Genomic DNA, 13,863 nt, shown 5'->3' on the forward strand with positions numbered 1-13,863 from the left:
GTTGCTTCAAGCAAACCCCATTTCCAAGCTACATATCTAATATAAATACAATCCCGGAGTAGCCTGCCAGATATAAACATGCTAATATCACTACACCCTTTTATGCCAGATTTTTTGGTCTTTTTGCCACACAAGCTCTTTGGTTGCAGGGACACTGTCTCCCCACAGGTGTGCACAGACCAGAGAGGGCTCTCGCTCCCGAATTGTACAATTGCTGTGTCTTGTCCAACGCCCTCACAAAGTTTGCCACTGAGATAACGCACAGGCGACTGGATTCTTCCACTGTCTGCTCATCGGGCTGCTTTGCCCTAAAAACATTGTTCTTTGTAGCCAAAAAAAAAAAATAATCTAGATCTAGATATACGTAAAAATGACCTGAGGCTGCACCTCATGTTTGAAAATTAAAGAAATGGGGTAAAATTTGAGATCACAGTTTGGCTACAACTGAAATCCTGTACAGTCAGCATAAGCAAGAGCAATAACAGCAGGAGCTTTTGCTATTTTCTGATATCCAAAGTGTTTTACTAACCATATACAAAGAAAAGACATTTGTTTCTCTTTTAAATTGAGATAGACTTTTTAGGACAGACCAGTGTACACATTTAATCCTCCCAGTCTAATGGAATCTCCTCATAATGTAACTGTTTGTTCAAGATTTTTGTCTCTATTTATGCATTCTGAAAGACCATCAAAACTCACAGTAAATTGCATCTAAAATTCCCAGATTGAAGTTTTCAGTTTTAGTTTTCCTTTCTAATATGGGTCAGTTTAAACAAGCCAAATGCACCCTCTGTTGGGCCGAGCATGTAATGACTTCTTTCCAAGGTTATCTTTAATGACAGTTCATATCAAATCCTGTTATGAAGGTTTGTTTCCATGATTAATTGTGAACTAATGGACAAGTCATACAAACATCTGAATCAATATTATATTGAAATTAAACCAAAGCAGCACAAAATATTCAGTGCTACTCTACAGTCATTAGGAGATTTATGATCTTTTACAAACACTGCTTACATCTGTACTTTATTTCAGCACCAAAGAACAATTAAAATTCACTTTCACTGCAAAGCATTTTTTTGAGCTGGACAAGGATTGCTAACTGACATATTAAAAAAAAATTAGAGCATAGAAGCTCCAAAGAGCGTTTTGGATAAGGAAGCTAGAGTAAACTCCCAATAAAAAAGAAGGCTTATTTTGCCTGATTTTTTCTTATGAGGACGTTTCTGGGTAATGGTGGGATTCAGTGAGGTAAAACTGCCCACTGTATCGAAACAGAAAACAGCAAAAGGTAAGGTCTTAAACCTACCTATGCTGAAGCCTACACCCATGTGAAAACACCTACACTACTCACATAAGCGAAGTGAATGCGGGTTGCTGTGTGAACACTGGAGTCTAAACTCACACCACAGTGAAGAGGAAGTTTGTGAAACAAATGTACGCCAGAATACAGACGATACGCAGTTCTCAGAAACAGAAAGGGTAGATGGATTGCATAAGGAAACAACACAGTGAAGAGAGGTGAAGAGAGAACTAGGGTGCAGGAACTGTGAGCTGGGATCCAAAGTTACCAATGTCTGCTAAGATGCAGCTAAGGAAAGCTTCTCTGGAGCACGAGAGGACACCCCATTTAAAAGGGATAAAAGAAGCATACGGGTAGAACTGACTGCTGTGAAAGAAGACTCCTTCAAAGTCTGCAGTTAACCAATCCCTTTCACAATGATATTTAATAAAACTGCATTTCCTACCTTGAATGTATTCAACTGCTGATTAATTGTCTCTGTTTCCATCCCAACAGGACCTTGTGACTCTTCATGTTCTTCAGCTCTCCCAAGAAGACTGGAAAATTCTCTTAGCTTACTGTAAAACTCCTCAACACGGCCAATAGTACCCTCCACTTGATCTTCCCTGGCTTTTGCTCTGTCTAGTAGTTTGTTGCACTGTTTATTTAAAGCTTCCAAGTCTCTTTTTATACCAACAAGATCAGGAGAAGCTTCAGCTTCTGTGGCTAGCATAATTTTACAGTTTTTATTAGCATTTTCATTATTCATGATAAGATCCTCCAGCTTTTGGAGGAAATGTTTTATGTCCTCCCTCTGTGATTGCAGTACCTTGAGATCTCTCCCCACTGGAGCCATGCTATCAAGTTCATCATCAAACTCAGCAAACTGAGAGAACATCTCTCGGATGCTGTTTTGGAAATGGCCAATTCCCTGAAGTTTCGTCTCTAAGAACGAGCACCTATCTTCAACCTGCTGATTCAGTGCAGTGTATTCTCTCTCCAAAGATTCAGCTTGGAGCAAAAGATCAGAAACACCTGCTGAATCAGAAGCTTCTACCACCAGGTCTTGGGCAAGCTTTTTTGCTAGATCAACATGAGGCTTTAAAGCCTGCAAGGCTTTCTGCTGGGCCTGCATCATTGTCAGGTGTTTGTTACTGAATGACTGAGGTCCAAGTGAGTCATGAGCTTCCAGATGCTCTTTGGCATTTTTAAGTTGTTTTTCAGTTTCCCTGGATGATTCCTGAAACTCTTTCAGCCTTTGTGCCATGCTTTCCAAGCACTCTCTCTTCTTATGTAATTGTTCTGTGACCGCATTCACTTTCTCATTCAGCACCTTAGTTTCTTCTTGAACAATTTTTTTGTCTGCTTGACTTGCACTGAGCAAACTTTCAGCAGTATTATTTAATAGCTCCACCATCCCATGGTGTTTATCCAGGTCCTTCTGCCAGGCCTTCACCTGAACAATACAATTCTCTATTTCAACAGGGTTTATGCCAACTTTTAATTCGCACAGGTTGCTTTGGCACTTCTCTAGCCACGGCTGCAGATTTTCCACATGCTGTTTGTATTTGAGGGCTTTCTCCAGACAATCTGTTAATTTATCTTGCCTTTCTTTTACCTGCTTGTTCATTTCATCCCAGTTGCTTCTGAGTGTGGCAATTTGGGATTGTAATGCTGCTTTGTCAGCTCCTTGAGTCTTCTGTAAGATACTTTCTCCTTCTGCAACAATTCTTTCATAGGAACTAATCTGATCAGTGATGGTCTTTTTAAAATCTTTCTGCTCTTCAATTAGTGATTGCAAAGTATCAAGTTTGGCCGATACAGGACGAGCCTGGCTCAGTTCTTCTTTCTTTTTGCCTAGCCAGGCCTGAAAGTCCTTAGACGTTTGCTGGAACTGATGAGAAGTGGCATATGCTGACTGAAGTTGCTGAACGTGGTTGTCTACAAAAGAGAAGAGAGCAGAGAGGTTCATTATCAGAACCTGCTGTGAAGAACTAATAACTAATACTAATTCTATTATGAATGATCATCAATGTAGCAAAAGCTGGCCCTTAGTACGTGGTATTCAACCAGGAGACAACCACGTCAGCCAAGTTTCTGGTCTGCTCTTCTTGTGTCTGCACTACAGCAGAGCAGTGAAGGCATCTGGACATGAATCAATGAGGCGAGCTTGGCCCAATCTGTGTCTACACGAGCCCCATTCAGGCAGATTTCAGGAGTAAAAAACACACAGTCATGTTTCATGGTATTATGAAGTGTAAACACAAGGAATATCAAGTAATCTAGCCTAGCAGCGTCTAACTCATGGCCTGGAGGCAATATGTGTCCTTAGGGAGATCTTTTGAAGATCCTTGTCACTAGAGGAAATTAAAAAGCTAAAACTGAGGCTGTTAGGCAGAACAAAGTATAATATTGCTTGCAGTGTGTTACCGCTCGGTTCTGTTGTTCACAGGGTAAGGGAAGGCTGCAGACTACCAATCCCCTTCTGTCACAGGCAGTTTTACACAATTACCACTGTATTTCACCAAGCCATCAACTGGTGTTTGCCTAAAAATCACAATTTTGACTTACACTCTGCACCTATGCAGTTAGGTAGCTCAATGAACAGCATCCTCTTTTGGTATTCTAATTTGGTGAAGATGAACCTGAAGAGAAAAGCAGTGCTGCTTCTGTGCTTCAAATTCTCTCTCAAACTGTTCACTAGAGATCCCAAATATTGCTTTTATATTTTCAAGATATGAGGACTCTCCTGAATTCTAGCGTACAACTGCTTGGGGGTTGGACTGGATAGAGCTGGTGTCAGGTTCAGCTTACTCAGCATCTCTTAAAGATGAGTGAGACTATCATGCTTTACTTTATGCCTTAGTTACTATTTTTCTCTAAATAAATACTAACCTGATTTTTGCTCAATATCCTTAAACGATTTTAAGATACCATCTAACTGCCTCGTGAGTTCTGCTTTCAAATACTCTTCTCCAACCAGCGCTGACAGCTCTTCACAAAGAGCTTGAGCCGCATTTATATTCTTCATTTCCCGTTCTATTTCCTCTTTCATTTCTCTAGCAACTTCCAGTTGTTGTTTCACAGCATCGGGCTGCGTACTCACAGCCAGGCTGCTGCTTAGTTTGCTATCCAAAGCACTTAGCTTATCAGACAGACTTCTGAGTAGACTTTGATACTCTGTGCTTTTCACTATGGCCTGGTCAATTCGATCACATCTGCTCCTCAGTTGGCCAGTTAGGCTGTCCCATTTTTGTGCCACAGCTGCCAGTTGCTCTTTTACAATTTCATGGGAGGGTGGATGTTCACCGGGTCTCTTCAGAATCCCTTCACCAGCCATGGTTAACTGCTCGTATTGTGGCTTTCTGGTGTCAAACTCTTTGAGCAGAATCTGGGAAGAAAGAACATTTTAAAAAGCGTTAACCTCATTAAAAACAAAGCAGCGAATTGCTTCTGAAAAAAATCACACAGAATTTGTTACAGCTAGGGTGTCTGAGTGTGTACTCAATCTCTGAGTTTAAAAGACAGTTAAATAATAGAGTCTTCTACACACAGTGTTATTCCCAAGCATTTACATCAAAGAACCAGAAAAAATGAGGTAAATTTACACATCATCTAATAGAAATTCAATCAGCAGATACAAGCAAACAGTGAATTGTTAATACTGCAGTAATTAAGTAACCATACCAAGTAAAATAATCGCTGTTTAGTTTCAAGCAGTGTCTTCTTTCCTAGACAGTTTTGATATTTGTCTTAAGCTAGAACTTCAAAGAAGGTGTATTCTGACATAATAATGCAAAATATTATTATAGCACAGAGAATATTTGGATAATTCACAAAATGACTGGATGTGTACTGAAAGACCTTTAACGTTTATATCACTGGTTCCCAGTATTATTATTCTTTTTGACAGCAAGTCACAGTGTTGCAGAAGGGATAAATACCGTGGGTTTACTTTACAGAACATTCCAAATCCTTTCTTTTTAAGTCAATTAGGTTTCACTTTAAAGAACTGCTAAGTAATACATGGTAGTCTTATGTCAGCTGTCTAGATTTTTGAAGCACTTACTAACCAATATTAAGTCATTTTCACATAGTATTAGAACACAGTTCACGTTTTAAACTCTTCAGTTTAATGAATGTTGATATGCCAGCTTTAATAATATTTTTGCAAATTAAAATGTCATTTCTTACCACAGTTTAAAGTAACTGGCAGCAATAGAAATGTTTGAAATTAAAATTTCTAGTCTCTGCAAAGTTGTCTGATTTAACTTTTTTCTTTAGTCCGCAGTTTGCTGTAGTTCTGTAAGTAAACTACTCCACTTTTTCATTACACTTTTTCTTTTGTCTTTCACATTCTTGGCCCTGTATCTATTCACAGTACTACAATGCACTTGGCTTCATGTTTTTATTAGCTACTGGCACAGTAAAGTGAATAAAATCTCAGAAAGATAGTTCTACAGCATAGTCTGCATATGAAGATGGAACATGGAGTTTTACATACACATTGGTATTAACAAAACTCCAAAGGAACATTTGCACTCAACTACAGAGAAACCACAGTATGGTCAAACCAAAAAACCTATCAGAGAATCAGTATCTCCTCACATTGTGTTCCTTTAGCTGTTCTGATCTCTGTTCACTATCACGGTATTTTCTTCTAATTACTGCAGTCAAGTATGACTTAAGCTGATGTTTGCTGATAAATGTAGCGGTTCACAGCTGTAGTCTATCTAGATGCAAACTAGTACTTTGCTGATCACCAAAAAGCAGAAGAAGCTTAAGCCCATAATGCACATTGGCACAACTCACCTGAACCTGTTGCTTTTGTGTATTCAGCATGTTAGGATCAATCGATAGTGGTCCCAGCACACTGACCATTAGCTCCTTTTCCACAAGCCAGTGCTTTAGCTGAGCTTCTGCTGTCTGGAACTGGGTCAGGTAATTTGAAGACTCCTCCAGTTTTTGTTGCCTCTCGGATGTAACTTGATTGAGCTCTTTCCATTTGGAATCTAACAACGATAACATTAACATACTGCACGCACATTCTAGCAGATGGGCTGTCAGAAAGCAGACTATATACGAAACATAAACAGAGCTCTCTAATAAGGCTTCTTGATGATTAACTCCAGATGCCTTATTGCAGTGACTCGGCAAATATATCTCTTAACAGTCAGATCCATATACACTCAGATGAAGGTCTGCAGTTTAGCACAGCCACGTGCCCAATTTTTAGAGTAATCAATATACAACAGGTAATAAAATTGGATTAGGATATTACTAATGAAATACCACCAAATTTAGGCTTCAGTCTCAAATGATGTAAAAGCCAAAGGGCTGCTCTCAGTTATAACTTAGGTGCCTGATGTAGACAGACAAATCTTCCTGCTTATCCAGTAAAAAGAAACAAATACCTTGCCAAGGGTGAGCATAAGCCCAAATTTAGGCTTCTACTCCTAACAGCCCTCTGAAGGAGCACACCTCTTTCAAATATGGAGATTAACTGCCTCATCTAGACATCTAAACCAGGTACCTAAGGACAGACAATGAGAATAATTCTGCACACACGTATTTCAAATACGCTTGTGTGAGCTTAGCTTCACACGTACGCCAGTCTATGGTCTCTATGTTGCAATCAGAGCCGCCACCAAGTCCTACCAGCTTGTAACTTCCCCTTCCCTCTGTGATACTCTCAGTGCTTGCTCAGTCAGCTCTGACATTTTGCTTCGTCTCCTTGTCCCTGAATTTCATCCATGTTTTGTCAGTTTCTTTTGCCACTCCACTGTCCTTGACCTCTGCTCATTCTGTATTAACTCCCTTTCAACATGACTCAAGTTCTCTTGGAGACCTGACTTGCTACTTGTAACTTTTCAGAGATCAATTTACAAACAGAAGAGATTGGAAAAATTCTGAGCTTTAAAACTGCTGTTGGTGTGGCTATAGAAATGCCTGTCAGTATGAAATGAGACTGACCTATGATTTATTTAAAATATGACAAACCTAAGAAGAATATTTAAAAGCTCATGACAATTATGCATGGCAATTATTTAAAAATCTATTGCTCAAGCATGGTCATTTACAATTTTGGGAGGCAAAATTTATGGAACCAGTTTCAGAAAATGGCAAAAAGCCACGAAACCCACAAAATTACAAAAGCCACCAGTGCGTGGGAATAAAGCATGACCAACAACTCAAGCTGTTTTTTACATGAAATCTGAATTTATATGAATGCAGAATTTCTTGTATCTTGTAAGAAGAACAATGTATGTATCTGGGGCAGTAACTGACCAGTCAAGTTTAAGCTGTACACTGTTAGAAAAAGATAAAGCCTTCTCAAACAGGGAGTCAACCCATGGCCTCTCTCAATCACACTGCTGTAAACTGAAAGCCCACAGACATCAGCAGCAGATCTGCACTCTTGTAAAGGGATTTATTTCCACGGAATTTAAGGCGTAGGAGGAAGCAAGATATTAAAAATACTAGTGATGATTAATATATAAAACCCCCTCATAATAAAACAACTTCCAAATCAGACTGAGCTACAATACAGCTTTACTGAAGTACCTATTTTATCCAACATTTGTCTCCATTTGGGCGCCTCAGGAGAGTTGGGATTCTTTTCCAACAGCTCTGTCACTTTGTCCTTTAGTTCCTGCACTTTATTTGCACTTTGCTTTAATTCACTTTCAAAAAGCTGCAAATTCAAGTGATAAAATAAATGAGCAAGAGACTAAGGAAGAACACTAAAGCATACAGTTTAAAGTTCATAATACTGAGATGCCAAGCATTAAGATAAACAATAAATATCTACTATTTATATACAAAACACTTCAAAACGGTGTATGTTGCTAGATAGGGATTTTTGGAAGAGATAACCTGATAGATTTAAACTATATTAATAATAACAATTATTACTTAATTTGAGCAATTGGAAGATCCACTAGGTCCCATCATATTCACACGTACCTGGAATTTGTTCTTGTACAGATGGCAAAGTGATTTACACACGGTACAGGACTAACTCAGCTACTACCAACAGAGAGGAGTCTGGCGTGGCCCCATTTACCTTGATGGAAGTCCTGCTCTCAGAGACAGGCTGCTTCCTGGAGATCATCTAGCACTAGAGTTTAAAGAGCACCACAGCTTAACGTGTAGAACTGGCAGGAGAGTGAGATGTCCCAGCAATTCCTAATTCATGCTCTTCTTACAGATAGAAGTCAACAGACCTCATATGCCTGACAAAGGGCTCTTAGAAGAATATTCTTAAGGAACAAAGTTTGCCCCATGGAGCTGCAAATAAACTAAAATAAACACTGAACAAACTGCTCTTGGTTTAGAACTTTCAGTAGAAGGCCCATCAGAAGGATGACCCTTGCCTAAGCACTCGCTCAGTTTTCCAACTATCTGTGAATACTCTTCTGTTACTACACCAGGGTAAGATACTCCTGTTTGCTTTGCACATTCTCTGTTAAAAAAATCAGGAGCTAGTTTTCTTCCACATTTAGTCTGAGTTTTGGGACTGCATGTTACTCAAGTCTGAGGACAGTCAGGTTAATTTTTAAAGCTGACCTGCCAAATAGAAAAGAACGACCTCAGCTCAAACTCTGTCCTTCTTTATGCACACTCAGAGCCAAGGAAATAATTTTCCCTATCCATTACATTTCCCTTCAGAGATGAACCCTTACATGTGTAAATATTGTCCTTCATTGCTAGAGAAGCATAGATCTCCAATGCTGAAACAGGACAGAAGGTTACTGCTGAATCAGTGGTTTTCTTCTATCAATTAAGAAGGGGGGAGAAGCCTGTTGTGCAGCTATATAACTTAACAAGCATGACATGGCTGCTGAAGTGAAACACTGCCTCGGAACAGACGTAAGCCCTTGCAGCTGCAGAGACCAGGAGGTCTGGGAAGTGTCAGAGAACCAGCAGCTGCAGGAATAGCTTTTGGATTGACAGAGCCCTTCAGATCTTAGAAGCAATCCAGTATATATCTCTAAACCACTAAGGAGATAAAAAAAAATTTAATGCATAATCAATAAAGCTTCACCTATTTAAACTGGCCACCAAAAGTACTATTTTCTGAGCTGCACAACTCCTCCTCTCTGAAACAGTGCTCCCTTCGCTCCACTGACACAGTTTGCCAGATTTGATCTAAGCCTGACTGGCATGCTTACTAGGATCATTTGAATACTGTCTGTAACATTAAGCTAGGCTGAGATATTGGTTGTTCTAATAGTATTTGCGCAATAACTGCAAGAAAAAGTATTTTTTTGAAGGCACAAAGTACCTTATGTTGCTCAACTTGGGCTTTAACTGCTTCACTATCAGTTGGAGCAGCTTCCCAGTCTGATGCAGTTTTGTCCATTTTTTGCAACCACTGCATCATGGAGGTCGATTCTTCCTGAATATTCTGCATTTTTGAAAGCATGCTTTCTAGTTCTGAAATCTTTTCCTTCAATAAAACTCCCAAATCTTCATATCTGTGATTTACATCAGACATGGCTTGTTGAACAGTTGTCAGTTCTGTAAAAAGAGAGATGCACAATGACTATGTTAGAGGTTACCAGCACTTCAAACAATAATTCAGAACTTCTAAACAGCACTCTGAGTTACAATAGCTACTAGTTCCCCAGATAAGAAGTTGCTGAACATAGAATCACAGAATGGCCTAGGCTGGAAGGGACCTTAGGGATCATTTAATCCGACCTCCCTGACATGGGCAGGGACACCACCTCTCGACTAGATCAGGCAACACATGGGGAACAAACGGGAACCAAACTCGTGACCTTGGTGTTGTCAGTGCCATGCTCAACTGACTGAGCTAACCAGCCCCCCATATGTTAAGAGTTATTTCCAATTCACTTTAAATGTGGTAACACTACATCTGAATGACCTAATATAAGTTCCTACTTGCAAGAGCTTCTAATTTCACAGAAGTCATTAAGGCACACAAATACCTTTCAGTCTTTCTTTTTATTTTAGTATTTTAAACAACAATTCCATGACAAAACGTTGAACATACTGGACTACAGTTCAGTTACTTACAAGAGAGCCTAACATTACTGCAATAACATTTTGCTCACATTCATGCACCATTAGAAATGCATTTTATTGCTGAGAGAGCACAGCTGTCACTCAGTAGACAATAGTTTAGGAGAATGGACACTGCAGACTTGAGACATGGTATGTGGCCATCCATAAGTACATATAAAGTGCATATGTAAGTTCCTTTGTTTCTTTACAGGGGCTGGTCACATACAGTGATGTGAATGTATGTAAAATGGGTGTCTTTGTATAGGTATGTGTTTGTGCATGTTGTGAATGCTGGCGGGTGTTAAAAGTTTCAAATCCCATACATGCGCACAAGAATTCTCTCAAAAGCCACGTGTTCTATTAAAATAGCAATCCCTGTATACATCTACAGAAGTACATATTGATTCAGAAAACCACCAGATTTCATCTGTCCTCAAAGAAAATATTGAACGTAGGTATTTTTACAGTTAATTTTAGTATCATGTCCTAGTCTACATAGTTGCCTTACAAGACGGCAACGTAAAATTCCAGGCTAGTAGTGACTACCACAAGCAGATTTATGTACCACATTGAAAAGATAGTTACATATTTAACAGTAATTGGCAACCATATTTCTTTATCACACCTGAAATTTTTACTGACCTTTATTTTTCAGGAAATCATGAGTTCCTGGAGCTCCTCCTTCACCATTTAACATTGTGCCACCTGTAGATTAAGAGAGATGAAGTCCCATGGGCCTCTTCCCATCAAAAAAACAGTGTTGCATTTCCTCTTCAAAACAGCACAATACATGACTCTATGTTTGGGTATGGCCTAGGAGAGGACTAGCCTGCAAATGCCAAGACTGTGAGGACAGCATCAAACACAAAATAGCAAAGAAGCCCTGAGTGGTGGTCACTGCAAACACCACAACCAAAGGCACTGCTTACTTGGGACACCTTTCCTCACCAGGGAAATGGGAGTCACCACTCCCAGAAACATTTAAAAGACGTGTCGATGTGGTGCTTTGGGACACAGTTTAGTGGCGGACTTGGCAGTGCTAGGTTAACAGTTGGACTCAATGATCTTAGGGGTCTTTTCCAACCTAAATGATTTTGTGATTTAGCAGCACTGTACCTCATCACAAAAAAAGCTCTTTAAGACCAACCAGATGAATCCCTCCCTCCCTCATGAGCAAGACTTGAGCACATGCTCTGTGACAGGGATTGATTGCAATCTTTACTGTCACACATGAAGTCCTCACTGTCACTCGGAGGCAGCCATTCACCCAGGCAGCCCCACTAATTAAACATAATTTCAAAGCCTCTGGAACAGGGCTATATGGGCTTTCTAAAACACTGTCAGAGACCACAAAGCTGAGGCACGTGGTCAAACCACAGAGAACTGCAAGAAGAATCACTACCCGCTCTCCTGCTCATATGTATTCCCAGATGAGCAATTAGCAGAGAGAGATTAACAGTTGCCTTGGAAAAGGCTGTGCAGACACCCCACAGTACCAGCTGGACAGTGAGGACCACATTAGTGGCAGCTGGAGGATGGCGAGAGAAAACAAACCAGATAAGAGAAGTCACTGCCCCCAGCCAGAGCCTTGTAAATCTTCATGCTCTATTAGTTGGACTGTGGTATTTATAACTGTGATTAAGTAATGCACACTACAGCTCTTGTCTAGGAGGAGGAATATTCTAGTTTGGAGGATTACAGCTGCTCTTATATGCTAGTCTTATTTTATTTTTTTCTATCTAGATGCACAGGAGTAGAGAAAGGGGCAGAAATAACCCACATAAGTTTCCAAAAGTTCTTTGAAAGATTTTTATTTGAAATTCAAATAAGAATAAAACCAGAGGCAGCTACTACAAAGAAATGTGAAAAAGTGTTCTACCCTTGCCAGTCCCCATCCTCCCAATACTTTGTAGATGACAAATGAAGGCCAACACACTTGAATTCGTTTCCAGACATAGTCAGTTCAAGAACTGGCTGACAATGTGCTTATGGCCATTAGAATCCCCCAGGTACAACATGCCTTGAACTATGGCTTGAATGATATTTAGCAGACTTACTGGTTTCTGTAAAACAAATTAACATTTAAACACTGAAGTACAGAAAAATCATGAAAACAGATTTGCTGTCTTTAAAATCAGATTACCAGTAAAAAGGATTTAGCTGAAGCTCCAGACTGGAAACACATTTTGGCCCAGGAAAGTCATGCTGGGGCATGGAGTTGATTCCTTTCCATGCTGTTGTGTTCAACTAAAATACTGACTAGTATTAATTATGCTGTCATACTGGGATGAGTAGGTTCGCCTAGACTCGCTTTTTTTGAGAAGCTCTGTCTTCATCACACTTCTAACAATAACTCCATGACTTTGCAAACTTTTATGTGTTTTTCTGGCAGGACACAGAATAGCCTTCTGGCCATTAAAGAGGTAGGTCTGCAGCAGCAAAAATGTGCAGGTACATCAGTGTTTGCAAACAGAAGGATTCGTATTTGTCCTGTTTGTAGACTTGGTGAATACACACCAAGCAGGGTCAATTTCTCATTATCAGATGCTTTCTGAGGTAAAGGGAAGGTAACTGTGATACTGCTCATTTTGTTCATTACCTGGGAATTACATACTAAAGTAATAGGTTTAGAACCTGTTAATCATTTATGTCACAGTACTTTCATGCTATTTTGGCAGGGCAAAGCAATCAGAACATGTACTGAGTTACTAGAGCAGTTAGTTTAAATGAGAGTCACAGCAAACAATGGTCAGAACAGACATGGCTATCTGACCTCTCACAAGACATAACATTCAGAAGGCTAATCCAAGGGTTAACTATTTTAAGTTTTGTTTTAAAGGTTTTAAAAATTCATGAAATATAAGGCTTACACGATTGTACCAACACATACCTGATTTTGCAGCTGCTCTCAGTTTGGCAGGAGAAGTCACAGCAGTAATTAGATTACACAGCAGCGTTCCTCTGCTATTTATTTTCTGCAGTTCAGGTGCTTTCAATGTCCATTCATCTTTTAAATTCTGGTTAAGAAAGAAAGTAATTTTTTCATTACAAAACTGACTTCAGACTTAAAAGATTTAGTGTAGCGAAAGGAACAACATTGCTACTTGGGAATCCCCTGCAGTATATCCAAACTTGCAAATGAAATGGGATTGTAAATGCAGACTGCAAGCTCCCTAGTCTCAATTACTGTGACTGCTTAAACAGTAAGTCTGTACTTGTATGTTACTAATAGATGCCCTATTTCCTTCAGTCATATTTCAGTTCTCCTCTACAATGTCTTACCAATGTATCTTCCAAAGGTTTCTTTAACTCCTCTGTATTCAGAGAGGGTTGCGCTGCTGGAATTCGTTCTGTTGTCTCTTTTATCCATTTCTTTAACGATTCTACAAGAAGCTCAAAAGTATCCATTTGTTTCTGACACGATGATACATCCTCTTCTCTAGACAATTAAATACAAAGAAATGTCAGCACTCCTAATAATTAAACCAACCGATATTATTAATCTGATATCACAAAACCACAGAATCATAGAACCATAGAATCATAGA

The 13,863-nt window shown here is 39.5% G+C and overlaps 1 protein-coding gene across 1 annotated transcript; it reads right to left on the reverse strand.

The window, feature by feature from the left end:
* Positions 1-1,700: 1,700 nt before the first annotated feature.
* Positions 1,701-13,754, reverse strand: LOC104276801 (dystonin-like; the record flags this gene model as incomplete). The annotated part of the gene is made up of 7 exons (XM_009873241.1): positions 1,701-3,223; positions 4,178-4,673; positions 6,095-6,294; positions 7,847-7,976; positions 9,570-9,805; positions 13,206-13,332; positions 13,598-13,754. Coding segments are annotated over 7 exons (2,869 nt in total), but the record flags the coding sequence as incomplete, so codon positions are not given.
* Between the last annotated feature and the right edge of the window lie 109 nt (positions 13,755-13,863).

This window comes from Apaloderma vittatum, unplaced genomic scaffold (assembly GCF_000703405.1).
Source record: "Apaloderma vittatum isolate BGI_N311 unplaced genomic scaffold, ASM70340v1 Scaffold43607, whole genome shotgun sequence".
Lineage (NCBI taxonomy): Eukaryota > Metazoa > Chordata > Aves > Trogoniformes > Trogonidae > Apaloderma > Apaloderma vittatum.